Source organism: Cebus imitator, unplaced genomic scaffold, assembly GCF_001604975.1.
Source record: "Cebus imitator isolate Cc_AM_T3 unplaced genomic scaffold, Cebus_imitator-1.0 Scaffold175, whole genome shotgun sequence".
Taxonomy (NCBI): domain Eukaryota; kingdom Metazoa; phylum Chordata; class Mammalia; order Primates; family Cebidae; genus Cebus; species Cebus imitator.
Window position 1 is genome coordinate 3884365 of NW_016107490.1, and position 16973 is coordinate 3901337.

General features: G+C 36.7%; 1 protein-coding gene across 4 annotated transcripts in view; it reads right to left on the minus strand.

Moving 5' to 3' along the window:
- The window catches only part of USP34 (ubiquitin specific peptidase 34), a 286775-nt gene that overhangs the window by 13487 nt on the left and 256315 nt on the right, over positions 1–16973 (minus strand). For 2 of the 4 annotated variants that reach the window (XM_017545012.2, XM_017545013.2), the window contains exons 68-75: positions 14443–15077; positions 12176–12333; positions 9125–9203; positions 7064–7190; positions 6193–6300; positions 4785–4889; positions 4544–4668; positions 3386–3509 (exon numbers count right to left, since the gene is read on the minus strand). In XM_017545012.2, coding sequence (XP_017400501.1) covers positions 3386–3509; positions 4544–4668; positions 4785–4889; positions 6193–6300; positions 7064–7190; positions 9125–9203; positions 12176–12333; positions 14443–15077 — 1461 coding nt within the window. The remainder of the gene's footprint in view (positions 1–3385; positions 3510–4543; positions 4669–4784; positions 4890–6192; positions 6301–7063; positions 7191–9124; positions 9204–12175; positions 12334–14442; positions 15078–16973) is intronic. The other 2 variants (XM_017545014.2, XM_017545015.2) reach the window with 2 other exon arrangements.

Here is a 16973-nt window from a genome sequence, read left to right on the forward strand (position 1 = left end):
GGCTAATTTTAGCATTTGTAGTAGAGAGAGGGTTTCACCAGTCTTAGGTTAAGCTGGTCTCAAACTCCTGACCTCAGGTGATCCACCCGCCTCGGCCTCTCAAAGTGCTGGGATTACGGTCATGAGCCACCACACCACAATTAAGTCCTTAATCCTCCTGGATTTAATTTCGGTCTATTAAAGATTTGCCCCACAGAGAGCTAACCAGTTATTTCAGAACTACCTATTTCCCATCAATCTGAGATCTCATCTTTATCATCTACTAAATCCTCGTGTATCCTTATGTTTGTTGAGGCTGTTTACCCACTGTTTTGCCTATGTATTTCTGAATCTATACTACATGGTTTTAATCAGTATAGTTTACTGTTGTGAAAGAAAGAGGGAAAAACATCTATATTTGAAAAAAAAAATGGTGGGGACAGGTCTGTGATATCTTGATATTTATTTTTCTGATATTTTGAACTGTGATCTATGTATTAAATTCTAAAAAATAAAAACTATCACAACTTTAGTATTTTACAAATCGGCAGTGTCAGCGTGCATGTGTGTGCGTGTGTGTGTGTGTGTGCGTGTGTGTGTTGGGCGAGGGCGGAGAGACAGATAGGTTCTCACTCTGTTGTCCAGACTGAAGTACGGTGGTATGACCACAGCTCACCGCAGCTTCAACTTCCTGGGCTCAAGTAATCCTTCCACCTCAGCCTCCCGAGTAGCTGGGACCACAGGTATGTGCCACCATGTATGGTTAATTAAAAAAAAATTTTTTTTTGTAAAGAAGAGGTCTCCGCAAGTTGCCCAGGCTTCTGCTATTTTTAAGTATCAAAATACTGTGGTTGCCAATGCACTGTTTTCTCAGATGGCAGTTGGCAGCTTTGTTCACTCTCCCTGAATTCTCTCTCCCTTTCTGTCTCCTCCAACCCCATCCCTCACCAGCCTCACTTGAAAAACACTCCAACCCTCGCTCTTTACTATTTAGTACCTGCAACTCTACTGTCCTCAGTAATTCTAATCTATAATTATTATGTGTTTCTCTTTTATCCTCTAACCAATCTTAAGATCTGCTCAGTTGCCCATATAAAAATTACCACAAAGACTTTTCCTCACAACTGGAAATGACTTACAATCCAATAGAGGTCATGAGATGTTCTCACCTATGATCACAATATTGTGGCCCTTAGACTATTGAACCTCAACGTTCAAATGATTAAAGATACAACCATTTAAACTCATCCTTTTCTTGTTACCAAACATAATTTCTTGAAGAAATTATACAAATTAAAACTCTCTACCAACCTTGTGTGGTCATTAATATGGACTTTCTTTTCTCAAGCCCTCTTCTGGGGCTCTCTTTGGAAACAGTCATTCTGTTAGCTAAAAGAGGGAGTTAACTTCAAACTGTGGGATACACTCTTTCCATTTATAGGAGGCATAAGGATAGCATTGTTTTCAGGTCTTAGATACAAAGAGCTAAGAACTTTGTATCTAAGACAATGTCCAATTTTCTTTATTAACCAAGAAAAATTTCTTTTTCCTGCTCATTTGTGAATGTTTTGATTTATATTTAGTGCTATGCCACCAGTCACATTTGGCTAAATTTATTTTGGTTAAAATCAAAGAAAATAAAAATTCAGTTCCTTAGTCACATTTCAAGTTCTCAACACTCACAAATGACTGACTAGTGACTATTATATTGTGGTTGGTGGTGCAGTTAAAGAGTATTTCCATCCTTATGGAAAGTTCTACAAAGTAGTGCTAATACAGAGAACACTATGAGGCAACACTGATAGTGCTTCATGGTTGTAAAAGTGATGTGACTATAAAGTACCATCAAAGTTGATTCAGCTGATGTGATGGCAAGTATCGTTTCCCTTCTTCCACTTCCCCAACATGTTTAATTTCCCTAAAAGTGTGCTCTTGGGTTGACAAGGAAGACAACCCAAAACAGAGTAGAATATTCAATATTTGGTTAAAGCTGTCTCAGTAGCTAGAATAGTTCCTCACATAACTTTTAGTACAAATTATATGAACACAATTACCAAAAACTTTTTAAAAGGTCACTGTTTTTATAATTCTCCTTCTTTATACAGGAGGAAGACTGTACAGTTCTAGAACTCCTGAATATTCTCTTACACCTGGTCACTGCCACTGCTGGGCTTTGCCCTTTTACCAAATGCCATGACCCAGGTACATAATCCTGAAATGGCCAATTTGAATATATTCTCACTGCTCCTGCCTACATCTTGGCATTCCAGTCACCCATATATAAAACCAGCTAATAATACCAGGTTACCAGGAAACAGCTTTCAAATCTAAAAATGCTCTAATCACTTGCCAATAAGATGGTTTTGCTGAAGTGGAATTATCCCTGACAGCTGTTACCACTTCCTTCTTCTTGGATAATGAAATCTACGGTAGGGTCACATCTTTTGTCCTACCTGAAATGGATCGAAACCTTTTCCATAGGAGGGAGAGCACTGTGACAGAGCAGGAGCACAAAGGCGGCTTGCAGGGTATGGCAATATTCTATTTCTGGATCTGGGTGGTGATTCCACAAGTATTTCACTTCCCACCCTCAAAACAAAACTATGGAACACTCGAGAGGATCTTGGGCCATCCATATTAAGTCAAGAGGGAGGACACAGAAGCCTAGAACTCTAAAGTCCTGAGATGGAGGACCTCTGAAAGAGAGCTGCTTGTCTCCAAGAAACTTATCAGCTATAGGCATGTTATCCAAAGGGAGCAGTTCTCTAGCAACTCTCAGGCACATCACTGCAGAGACAATATTACTAAGGATATTTGAGTTTCTTCTCCCACTCCTACATAATTCACTGATGGTTTTGTTTTTGATTTCTCATCATCTCCCTTTTCAAGTTTCTCTTCTCACTCACCTATTTTATTAGACTTACCTCCTAATTACTCATATATGCACCTCTGCTTCACACTGGCAAGCCCACTGTTTGCTCTTGCCATTGCCAGCTCCAAAGCACAGCTGGCACTATAGATCTCATCTTTACCCTCAAGATAAGGGCTGGGGAAGTCCACCTCTAAGTCTCCCTTCCTAAGCAGAGCAGTTTTTTTGTTTTGTTTTGTTTTTCCAAAATCTGCTGGGCAGATGGTGGAGGATGTGGGCTTCTATGTACAGAAGTGATCAGCCCTACTCCACACTCCTTTATAGGCCAGCTGAAACTCTGGGCAGAACGATTCAATGGAAACCAGTAAGTTGGTGTTTTCTTAATGAAAATTAAAATGTTCCCAAGAATATTAATATTTTTAAACATTCACTTAAAAAAAAAAAAAAAAAGATTGTCTCGTATTTTTTCTCCCCTTCCTGAATGGCTGGTGGCTTAAAATAATTCAGTGGAATTTACTGCTCATCTTTTATACTTACTCAGCTTAACTAATGTTTCAGTAAATTTTTCACAGTTGATTGCAACTCGGCATAATAGATGGATGAATTGATGATAAGAAAAGAAGTAGTCTAGCAGCATACGATCATAAACGTCATCTTTGCCCTGAAGGTTAAAGATGATAAAATGGTTGCACTTAAATTGTATAATAAAGAGCATAATTTGTGTAAATGTAATAAGTTTAACTAAAAAGCTGATTAAATATTTATATTCTGTAAGAACCTAGTTTTAAGTCCAAATTTCTAGGAATGTTATGATCTTGTCGTAAGTTTATTTTCAGTGTGCAAATGCTATCAATTAAAATTACCCGTTATTTCTATGTACTTTAATAAAGTAAAATTACTGTAGGATTTTAAAATTTGACACTTTAGTTCTATAGACATATCAAGAAAAATGAATTAAATTTGATTTTTTGAAATAGATTCCAAGTTATTCCTATAATGTTACTAGAATGTTAATTTTTAGTATTTTATCTTACATGAACTTCTTAAGCATACTGAAGATCCAAAGATGGCAAGCAAGGGAGAGTGTGAATGAAGTGTGGGTGAAGAAAGATAAAGGGAAAAATTGTTTTTAAAAATGCTGAAACTAAGATAAATTATCCTGTATCAATGTACCTCGTCTCTATAATTTTAGAATTGGCATTATTTTAGAATACGAGTTAGAGGACAGAAACCAGACTAAAAATGATGACGAATCTATCAATCAATGATATTATTCTTAGGTCAAAGGAATATAATTTAAGGGCAATAGAAGAAGGCATTGATTATATGGCCAAATTAAAAAAAAAAAAAAAAAAAAAACAAAAAAAAAAAAAAACAAAAAACAGTTGAGTGCCTATGACTTTTCAAATTTAGATATATGACCCAGTTATAATTTAGCCTAGTGATAAATACTAAGACTTACTATTAAGGTAATTTTTGAGGGGAAAAAAAACTTACTACTTGTGCTTATTGTTGATTTTGCAAATGTTAAACCAACATTTCAGAGCACTAAAAGGAAGAAGTCCAAATGAATCTAATCTTCTTAGGATCCACAAAATTGGTCACTCAAGTCTAACCTACTCATAACTGCCAGGGGAAAAATTTCAAATTACTTTGTACTATAGCAACACGGATTTTCCTGGCATCCCAACATACCTTACTGGTTTCCACCATTGTGGGCAAGAGGCACATATTGAGTTCAGGGCGCGGAGGCCGAATATTGCTTTTCCCTCCTATTAGCTTGATATTTTCTCGACAAGGGAAATAAGGTCCAAGAGACACTAAGATATTAAAAGTGTACAGTAAGAATAAATGGAAAAAATAAATCTCCATGCTTCAGTGTGCAGAACGATTAAATGTGAACCATATTTAAGTATTGTGCTAGACAAATACGTACTTGGTATATTACTGTGATGGTAAGTACAATGGTTGTGTTGTAGAAAGGGAACCAGAGTATGAAGAAAATCATGGGGACTCAAAAGTACAAGTTCCTTGAGAACATCTGAAAATAAAAAAAAAATTTGGGTAGCAAAAAATTAGAGTTACATCTACTTGCTACTTTCAATCTCACAAATCCCATAATTGGTTGCCTCACTGCAACCAGTTTAATGAGTCTAAAACTTAGTTCTGATGCTCAATCAAGTCTGGATCAGCAGAGTTACTAACTACAACAGGGCATCATTTAAAAGTTTAAGACACTATTTATTGGTATTTATTTAACTATGAGATACTTTCTGGCAAGTACAGTGAGGGTTTTTTTTTTTTTTTTTTTTAACTCCTGGACTCAAGTGGTCCTCCTGCCTCAGCCTCTCAAGTAGCTGGAATTACAGACATGCACCACCACAACCAGCCAATTTTTTTGTTTTTGTAGAGATGAGGTCTTGCTATGTTGTGCAGGCTGGTCTTGAACTCCTGGACTTGAGGGATCCTCTTGCCTAGACCTCCCGAATTGCGTGGATTACAGGCATGAGCAAGCCCAGATTACTTAATGTACATTGATTATGTGTCTCATAAATTCAACTAAAACAGCTTAGAAAGAAACCTAAGGTTCAAAGTTCTTTTGCTCTGAGGGATAATCCTTAATCTACTTTTAATGTTTTACAATGCTGACTGGACTGATTCTCATTCTCCAATCACACAGGAAGGAATAAAGCTCATGATGACAGGCTATAGGCAGTTTCTGATGATCACAGTTTACTGCTTATGTGCCCTTCCCCTCTTGCTAGAGAAGTAAATAAGGAACATCAAGATGAGCTGCTTACACGACAGCCAGTTTTCCACGCTATTTGAGAAACTGCAAAACAGTTATGGTCTCTAAAGAAGTTTCTAAGGTAGTAAAAANAAAAAAAACTACAAATTTAAAATGGGTGTCTTTTAAAAGCCACCAATTATTTCATTATAAATATGCAATCAATAAAAGATGCAATACTCAGAGCCTAAGAACAGCTATTGAGATGTATCTTTAGGCAAAAGTACTCTTATCTTTTACAATGTCAGTTCTACCTTGTAAACAGTTATGATTCAACCTTGCTTTACATAGGATCACAAGATTTTAGAGCTGTAGGAAGCTAGAGATGAACTAAGGTTGGGGAGACCATATATATTTAGTAACCTGTCTATTATCAATGTGGGTAATTATGAGCCAGTTAAGAAATTTTAATTTTCTAAGGACCTGCTAGCTAATGTGAGTTACACATAAAAAGCACAAATATCTTTCAAACACTACAGGCCTAACATCACAGAAAAACTCACAACAATGTTCTTCCACTAGGTTTTTACACAGGCAAATTTTTCAAGTAACTTACCTATACAGGCATTTCTAAGTTCTGGAGGACTATAGGAATTAAGAAGAGTTAACAGTTTATGGGCAAATTCAATTCGCTCCTGCCACTGGATTAATGCTTGTTTCACATCTGCAAATATAAAAGCACACATAAATATGCCATCTGAGATCAAACTTCCTCACAAATGTTTTCTATTGTAAACTATAAAATACTGATACTAGAGATTTAAATAAATTACAAAAACATCTTTGGTGACTGCTAAGTCATTATTTTCTTTTTTTCTTTTTTTTAAAGACAGGGTTTCACCATGTTGGTCAGGCTGGTCTTGAACTCCTGACCTCAGGTGATCCACCCGTCTTGGCCTCCAAAGTGCTTGGATTACAGGCGTGAGCCACCACGCACTGCCTAAGTCATTATTTTCATGAGATGATTACTACTACTGTTAAACCTGCTAGATTTCTTAACACATTTCACTGATAATATGTCCTACTTTCTAAAAATGTATGTAAAGTTCAGAGTTTACAATATCTTTTAGGGACGTGAGAGAGGTATGTTTTATAGTTATCTCTCTTGAAACTGCAAATGATAAAATCTAAGCCAAGGAAGTTTCCAGCTGGAGAATCTTTACAAAGTGCCCCCTTGTTACTGTGTTTGGAAAATGTTTTCTAATCTCTGAAATCTTGGTTTCAGACAGGTACAAAAAATACAGAAGAGCCTTCCAGCTTTACATTAGGAGTTCATGACAAACATTTCCTGATGGTTAGCTAGCTTCAGCCTCATCTTCTGTGCATAAACTAAGATAAAAACAATTTCTCTGGGACATTGTGATTTTAAAACCTTTTCTCTTTAAAAGTAGCACTAACAAAAAAATAAGAAGTAGGAATGATCAAACCTTTTCTCTGAAGATAAGGGCGTGTAGACTTCAAAACCGACAGAAATATTGACAGAAGTTCTACTAAATCTCCAGTCACATGGCAAGCTGTAGCTTCGTGATACATCATGTGCAAAGTGTTGAAAGACTACAAATGATTTGAAAAAAGTGAAAACTTAATTTCATGTTTACTTATTGAGCCACAAATGGTAGTAATCATCCTCTATGATAGATGTTTTCAGACTCAGACTGTATACACATGTGCCAAGCAAATGTATCCACTTTCTATCCTAAAGTTTTCTCTCATTCAGCTCTTTTAAACACTCCTTACCTTCAGAGCTCCGCTATTTTGTGTGTATATTCTAGTCTGAAGAAATAGTTTAATTACATTTTTTAAAAAAGCACTTGCTCTAAGGTTGGAAGTCTTAGAAATTACAAAGCAACAGGACACAACAGAAGATTAGGGAGAATAGGCAACTGCTTTAACTAATTTTCCAGGGCCTCTGTCCAAAGACAATAGTGAAGTGAATGTCAGCCATACTCAAAAGAGTAGGCCTGAAAGAGGTAAAAAGAGCTGCAAAAGGTAAGAATTCATTTCCTTTATACTGGGTTGTTAAATCTTTTAATTCCTTTAACTGTATTAGTAGCTTAATTAAGCCTTTAGGGTTTTTTTTTCTTTCCTATTTTACTATAAAGCATCCTTCTTCAAATCCTCTTTAATCAGTTCACTATAGCTTACACACTGTATTACCCACAGTTAAAAGATTAAAATTCTAAGCCCAGAACCTGTAGCAGTACCTAATATGAACAATATAAAGAATTTAACCTATAAGGATAGGAGCCATGTATGTCTTGTTCACTGCTGTGTCCCCAGTGCCTAGCACAGTGCTTGGCACAGAGGTACATATTTAAACATCTTTTTCATTAAAAATATTTTTTCTAAAAACACAACTAAAGCAGCATAAACATCTGCTGCATTTTAAATTATGAAATTCTTACTATTCCTCTTACTATTCCTTTTTTTAAGCTAAATGAATACTTAGCCTTCCTCAAACATAATCAGTATTTCTTTGCCTCAGTGCTTACTGTCATTTATCTAAGTGTCTTCCTCTTCACCTTTGCAAATCCACGTTCTTCAAAGTGCAAACCTGTTCTTCTCTTTTATTATCAATAACTGAGAAAACATCCTATCTTTGAATTCTTATGGTACTCTTGGAATGTTTATTAATTAGCCTAAAGGACTCAATGTATCTCTGGTGACTTAGTAGCCATCTCATACTTGTGGATGTTCAAAACTTATAGGGAGCATAAATGGATGATTTTAACCCTGTAATAGTCCTTCTGGTTTCCTTTGAGGATGGTGTGAAAGGAAAATATATTGGGCCCCTTCAAGCTGGGAACCACTCAGGGCGAATGCAACCATCGGTCTCTCACCTACCTGTGACTGGGAAACTCGGTGGGGGAGGGGAGGGGAAGGGAGGGGAGACCTTGCTTTGGGTTGTCTCCACCTTTCTGGACAGAGCTAATATACTTTTTACATGCAGACTGCTGTCTCATGTCTCCCTAAAATGTGTAAAATCAAGCTGTGTCCTGACCACCTTGGGCATATGTCATTAGGACTTCCTGAGACTGTGTCACAGGCGCGTCCTCAACCTTGGCAAAATAAACTTTCTAAATTAACTTAGACCTGTCTCAGATTTCCTGGGTTCACAATGATAATCTATGTTTCTATGTAATGTCAAATAAGTAGGCTTTTGGGAAATTATGTGTGCCTTTAATTAAATCACATGTATTTCATTTGTCTGTATTCATTTCTGAACAAATGAACAGAAATAATCTATTTCAAATGGTTGTTCTAAATAAAAAATGATGGAAAAAGTATGGAATTACTATGGAAAAGAAACAGCACCTTAAAAATTGTGACCAAATTATTCTTGGAATATAAATTCACATTTACTTATCTATATAATTAAAACCCTGCCACCTGTAAAACAGTTTACAATAAACTCTGTCTATAAAATAAGTCTTGGTGAGAACATTAAAATGAGATTAATCCACAGTAAAATGCAATAAAATATTTACCTCTGTCATTAGAATCAACCCTCGATTAAATACAACAAGAAGTCTGTCTTCATCAGATTCTAATAGTATTCTGAAGGCACTAGAAGAAAGCATAAAGTCCAGTTTGAGAACTCTGAATAAGAACACAACACTTAGGTGATTAAAAAAAAGAAAAAAAATCGTCATTTAAGCTCTCTGCTTTCCTATGTATAGAAAAGAGACTGCTACATCTGTTTCCTAGAAGTGCAGCTAAAGGAAATAATATTTAATAAAAAAAACTCTAAGAAAACATTATGTCTTTGGCTGGGCACGGTGGCTTCACCTGTAATCACAGCACTTTGGGAGGCTGAGGTAGGCAGATCACCTGAGGTCAGGAGTTTGAGACCAACCTGACCAACATGGTAAAACCCCCATCTCTATTAAAAATACAAAAAAAAAAAAATTAGCCAGGTAGTGGCGGGCACCTGTAATCCCAACTACTTGGGAGGCTGAGGCAGAAGAATTGCTTGAACCTGGGAGGCGGAGGTTGCAGTGAGCTGAGATAACGCCATTGCACTCCAGCCTAGGTGACAGAGGAAGATTCTGTCTCAACAACAACAAAAATTATGTCTATTAATATCTAATCAACTCTTAATTATCTACAATGGCAGAAGATATGGGAATATTTTGAAAGTTTCCATATAAACAATCTTGATTTTTATAATGGGCTCATCTTCTAAATTATTAAGTTCTGGATAATCATAACATTCACCCATATTCACCCTAAACACTCATCAACTGGTTATTGAGAAAAAGAGTAACATGAAGGAAAAAAAACAACTAACAACGTGTCAGCCTTGAAAATAGTTTATAAAATACAGTCATGTGCCACAAAATGAAATTTTGGTAAATGATGGACCACAAATACAATGGTGGTCCCATAAGATTACAATGGAGCTGATAAATTCTTATTAGCCTAGTGACTTCACAGTTATGGTAACAGTAGCACAACATTACCCAGACGCTGGTATAAACAAACCTGTTGTACTGCCTGTCTTAAAAAAGTATAGCACCATTATGTATAGTACATAATACCTGATAATGTTAATAAATGACTGTTACTGGTTTATGTATATATATATATTTTTTTAAAGACAGGTCTCACTCTGTTGCCCAGGCTGGAGTGCAATGGTGTGGTCTCGGTTCTCTGCAACCTCCGCCTCCTGGGTTCAAGTGATTCTCCTGCCTCACACTCCTGAGGAGCTGAGATTACAGGTGCCCTCCACCACACCCGGCTAATTTTTTGTATTTTTAGTAGAGACGGGGTTTCACTATGTTGGCCAGGCTGGTGTCAAACTCCTGACCTCGTGATCCACCTGCCTTGACCTCCCAAAGTGCTGGAATTACAGGCATAAGTCACTACGCCTGGCCTGGCTTATGTATTTACTATATTATTTTACTACTTATTATTTTTTAAAATTAAATTTAAAACAGCCTTAGACAGTTCCTACAGGAGGTATTCCAGAAGAAGGCATAATTGTCAGAGGAGATGACAGCTCTAAGCTAGTTACTGCCTCTGAAGACCTCCCAAGTGGGACAAGATGTGGACATGGGAGATAGCGACACTAATGATCCCAATGACCCTGCACCCTGCATAGGCCTAGCCTAATTGAGTTTGTTTATGTCTTAGTTATTTTTTTTAAGATAGAGTCTTGCTCTGTCACCCAGGATGGAGTGTAGCGGTATGATCTTGGCTCACTGCAACCTCCACCTACCCTCCAGGTTCAAGCAATTCTCCTGCCTCAGCCTCCCAAGTAGCTGGAATTACAGGTACCTGCCACCATGCCTGGCTAATTTTTGTATTTTTAGTAGAGACAGGGTTTCACCATCTTTGCCAGGCTGGTCTTAAACTCCTGACCTTGTGATCTGCCTGCCTCCGCCTCCCAAACTGCTGCGATTACAAGGCATGAGACACCACGCCCAGCCTATGTCTCAGTTTTTAACAAAAATGTTTTTAAGAAATCCTAGAAAAGTCATAGTTAAATTTCATAGTTTACTAAGAAGATTCACATTTAAAAGCTTTCCAGGCTGGGTGCGGTGGCTCATGCCTATAATCCCAGCACTTTGGGAGGCTAAGGTGGGCAGATCAGGAGATGGAGACCATCCTGGCCAACATGGTGAAACCCCATCTCCACTAAAAATAAAAAAATTATCTGGGTGTGGTGATGCATACCTGTAGTCCCAGTTACTTGGGAGGCTGAGGCAGGATAATCACTTCAACTAGGGAGGCAGAGATTGCAGTGAGCTCAGATGGCACCACTGCACTCCAGCCTGGGCAAGAGAGCAAGACTCCATCTCAAAAAAAAAACCCACAAAAAAACAAAAAAACAAAAAAAAACCAAACTTTTCAAAGAAGACAATCTGAAATAACCTCATCTTAGATTGAGTAGCTTAAGATATTACAGTGAAATCTTCAGTAAAGTATCATTAAAAAGAAAATGTGCCTAATAAAGGACATCATTTCCAAGTCTTAGATATTAATACATGGAAGCATTTTAAGAAATTAGCCTGATCTTTATTTCTATAGGTAAGGGGAATTAAGGGTAATCTGTAGTAGCTCCTGTTATTCAATAACTTCTGTAGCTCTGAAAAATTAATTATAAAGATTATGTTTTATAATTTTGCCAAGTCCTACAGATCAGAAAGCCAGATAGATAGATTTAGGCTAAACAGAAAACAAAACATTAGCAGACTCATCCGAAGGTGCAGAAAACTGTTTCTAGAGGCCTCTAGAACTGAACTATCAAGGCTGAGTTAGAATAAATTGCCACAGAGAAGACAATTCAAGCTTTAGGTGGAAGTTTGTACATTAAAGTTCCTTTCAACCCTAAAATTCTGATAAAACATACACAAATACAAACGAAAGCTAGAACAAAAACTGTGTAAAAGTAGTTCATGAACCTTCAAATTGTAAGTTCTTCCAAAGTGGCTACATGCACAAATGCTTCCCTAACATAAATGATTTCTCATTTAACATCAAAAGGATGGTCCTCATCTCACTTGAAAAAACAAAACAAAAAAACATGTTTTTACCTTATTAAAGTAGTCCAGCAGGAGCGGCCATCTAAGCAACGTAAGTAACAACTTATGGTTGTTTTCTTGAACTGTTTAATATCTTCTAATTCTTCTTCTCTCATATCTGCCCTCTGAGCTATAAACAGCTGCATCAGGTTAAATAGTTCTTCTACTGCCTAAAAAAGCCAAATAAGCCATATGATCTTTTAACCCTATAGCACTTTAGAAGGTCAGTTTCTCATTTCTATGTTCATTAACCAACTCTTAAAATTATACAAATAAGCTAGATTACACTACCACTCAGAAAGTTATAAAATTAGTAAATTCTATTTAAAAATGTTAGTATACACTAAAATTACTCAACAAGTCTTAAAATACAAGTTTAGAAAGAGTAAAAGCTATGTGAATGTAATTCGTTTTTAGTCTTACTACTGCTCAAAGCACTACTTTTGTAACTTCAAATGTATACCCAGAGGCATGCCATATCATCTCCTACCCACTTTTTCTTTCTTTCTTTTTTTTTTAATAGTCAAGTGCAGTAATGAGAAAGGGGGGAGAAGAGTAGAACAAGGAGTTCGATCTGTAACTGACTGTGAACAATCAATTGAGATAGCTTACTACCTTCAGACCAGCCCCACTTTTTCTTTAATTAATGAGAAATCATCACTTTGCCACAAAGATTTTAAATGCCTAAATAACACTGAAATTAATACTGCATATGAGGTAATCCTTTGTTCCAACATTTAAAATGCTTTTCTAGACTGATGCTCAGTTCAAGTTCTTGATGAATTAAAAAGTAAAAACAAGTATTTTAGTAAAGTCATTAGCTGTGATCTTAATAGACTCATGCACACATCTGGAGAGAATTGCTCCTCTAACACATACCTGTCAATGAACTGAAACCCCCAAAGCAAAAAACTGACTTTAGTATCATTTTCATGAACATTTCTAATAGATAAGGACATTCTACAATAAAAGACATTACATTTCACTGATGTCAAGGGCAAGAAATAACATGGAGGGATGTATTCTAACTCATCCAGTATTTGTCAAAAGTATTTTTAATTCTGGACATCACATTTAGTAACTGGACAAATATTTATGTGAATATGATTGAGACAAACTCATTGAAACTTAATAAATCCTATCCTGACCCCTTTGAAGTCAGCAAGACTGTCATTTTGTATTCTTATGGCATTGGTTTTGAATATCCTGGTACTTAATACACTCACTTGCTTTGCTGTATTGTAGGGATTCTAATTTTTTTTTTTCTTTTCTTTTGGGACAGGGTCTTGCTTTGTTCCCCAGGTTGGAGTACAATGGCTCACTGCAGCCTCAACCTCCTGGGCTCAAGCGATCCTCCCACCTCAGCCTCCCAAATAGCTGGGACAATAGGTGTGCACCACGACACCTGGCTAATTTTCCATTTTTTGTAGAAATGGAGTTTCGCCATGTTGCCCAGGCTGGTCTTGAACTCCTGGGCTCAGGCGATCCACATGCCTCAGCCTCCCAAAGTGCTGAAATTACATATGTGAGCTACCGTGCCCAGCCTGGGATTCTAATTTTCTCTGACTAGAAATTAGGTTATTTTTCCTAGATGTGAGATTCTATACAACTCATTACATCATCTAGGAAAGACGATCTGATCTATAAAGGATGGTCTAGTACAGTTTACAACAGAAAATAAGGGGCAACAGTGAAAAGCATTATCCAGGTTTGACAGCCTTACATCACATCTAACAGAAAAAACTTAATGTAAAACGTACAAATAGTCTACAGAGAAAAAGGGACCCAATTTAAACCGCATATAGATGTATCTTGATTGATCTCTTAAGCATTTCATTTGTTTGGATGTAGCTTGAGAACAAATACTGGGGAATACTAGCTTTAGATATAAAATTGTCTAGCTCACAGTTTAGCACAGCATTAGATCTTGATAACAAAAAACTCATTTTTAAACAGCAAAGTACTCAATTCCTTAAGACTGTACCATAAAGTTGACTTTATTAGGCACACAAGAATACATTTACAAAACCACAAATTAAAAAACAGCTAAGTTTTCTAGAGACGAAACTTTTAACTTTATCCTAAGAAGTTTTCCTCACAGTTATCAATTTTATAACAATATAGCATTTTATATAAGTAAGAAAACAAATATACATAAAGTTCTTAAGAAAGAATGGTGAGACTATTCTATATTCTGCCACCACTTCCCACAAGGGGAAAAACAGGTTATTTTCAATCTATTTGAGGATACAGATAAAAAGAGCATCAATTTTACTCACTCCAGGGTATTGGCTGGCATGTGGTGTAAGATTCTTAAAGGCCCACTGGATGTTCTGGTGAGAAGCCAGTTGTCGTGTGAATGCAGGAGACTGCTCACAGCAGAGCCTCAGAATGCCATAGTAGGCAGGCAGCATCCCACGGTTAAAAAGCACCACATCCTGATCATCATGGTCAGCAAGGATGTAATTGAAGGCAATGTTCTTGGTTACCACTGGGTTCTGAACAATAAGGCGGATATTCTCTGGACAGTCAGCACAGACATTGTACCAAAATGAAAGCAAAGCCTGTTTATTGTGATTTGTAGCTATTGCTGGCTCAGAAAGTTTAGGCTGGAAAAGGTTCCACAAATCCATGAAATATGTGGAAAACATCAGCTTCTCAGTTTTGGAAATTAAACAGTAAGTCATAAAGCTAAAATAGGGCACTAGCTTTGTAGTGCCATGAACAGCAGCATCAACATAAAGTTTGGCTCTTGAGAGCAAACCAAGGAGCACGTTGTAGACCTGATGTAGGACTACTGTTGTGTCTGGACTGAGTGGAAGGTCACGGGTTGGGATGTGCAAAGACCTTGTTGACCGGAACATCTGACGGAATGAATTGCTTGGTATAAGGGACACCAGAAGATAAGCTGCAGCTATAAAATGTAAAACAAAACTGTCAGATCCTTGTAAGATATAAAATAGACTGAACAGCAGTCATTAATCACAAAGCCACTGTTCCCTTTAATAATTAAAATAAAAATTAAGGGGCATGAACATCTCTAATAATCTTTCTGCTTTCCCCTTGGCCCCACAAAAAGATCCCAAGGGGTGATAAAAATAGATACCTTCTATACTGTCATTGATATTTTTGAAGTGGCAATAATTTTTAAACCACTTTTCTTTAGCTTGCCCAAGATGCAGAATTTTCCCACTATATCATTTATTTCTTCTCAGGAAGTAGTATGATTTAATAGAGAGAACCCAGAATTTGGAGTCAGAAAATGTACTAAAAGGTACCTGACCAGGTCAAACCATTTAATGTTTTACAGTCTTAGTTTTCTTAATTGAAAAATGATGATAAATTACTTTGCAGTAACTTACAGATAACGGTAAAATATACTTAAGTTATAAACACAGATATACATAAAGTTCAATATATAAGATTACACATATGCTAATTATAGAACATTAACTTTGGAAAATCTTTAAAAGTTTTCTAAGGCTAACCTTACACCAAAGGAAAGAACTGGGTGTTAAACTGCAGCCAGATAATATATACTTCACTTATAAAGACAGAATGAGATATACATAAAAGTCCTATTTGATTACATACATGCTAATTAGAGAAAATTAACTTTAGAAAATCTTTAAAAGTCTTTTAAGGCTAAATTTACACCCAAGGAAGGAATTGGGTGTTAAACTGTTATTACGCCAATGTTACAATGCTGAGGGGTTAATGACTAACGAGTTGAGTTCACCTGTAAAAGCAGTTACTATCAACAAAGCATTAAATTAGGTGCGTTATAAAGTTCTTATTTAATCCTCACAATCACTCTGGATGGAGGTAAAATGCTCTGGAAAATCTGAATCTTGGAGAAGCAAAGACCAAGGTCACACAGATAAAGAGGTGGAGCCTAGATTTTGCCCTGAGAAATGATGATGATAATGGTGAAACAACAATAGTAGTAACTATTAAGAATTGTGAGCCTTTACTGAATGTATACTATTTGACATCATAACTTACATGGTAGGCATTGCGTTTATTATTCCCACTTTTACTCAGGCTTACAACAGTGGGACTATCTCAGTTTACACAGCTAGTGGCAGAGCTAGGATTCAAGTGTAGCTTGTCAGAGTCACAGACTAATGCTCCTAACAATATTCACTATGGAACCTCTGCAAGACTCTCTAATGGCTGAGTTTGGGTTCTTCTCAGCACAACCATTAGTTGTCGCCCCCATTCTAACTATAATTTGATAATTTCCATTGTATTGTCAAAGCAAGTAAAGTTACGGTTTCTAAGATTAATTTTAGTTTTACAAATTTTTTCCAAATTAAACTTTGTGCATAATACTCCATTTTCTAGATATTTCTTTACCCATATATTAGTCTCCTTAGATTTTTTTTTAAGGCTCAGTTTGTTATGTGTTCCTTTTTTCTTTTTTCAACAGAGTCTTGCACTGTTGCCCAGGCTGGAGTGCAGTGGCGCCATCTCGGCTCACTGCAACCTCCACCTCCCAGGTTCAAGTGATTCTCCAGCCTCAGCCTCCCGAGTAGCTGGGACTACAGGCATGTGCTACCACACCTGGCTAATTTTTTGTATTTTTAGTTGAGACGGGGTTTCACCATGTTAGCCAGGATGGTCTCAATCTCCTAATCTCGTGATCCACCCACGTCAGCCTCCCAAAGTGCTGGAATTACAGGCGTGAGCCACTGTGCCCAGCCTATGTGTTTCAAATGTAAAAACCTGGCATGTAGGTATCATCCTGATCAATTTTTGTACAAAACTGCAATCAAGAAAAGTAATTTATGATTTTAACAAGTCATTT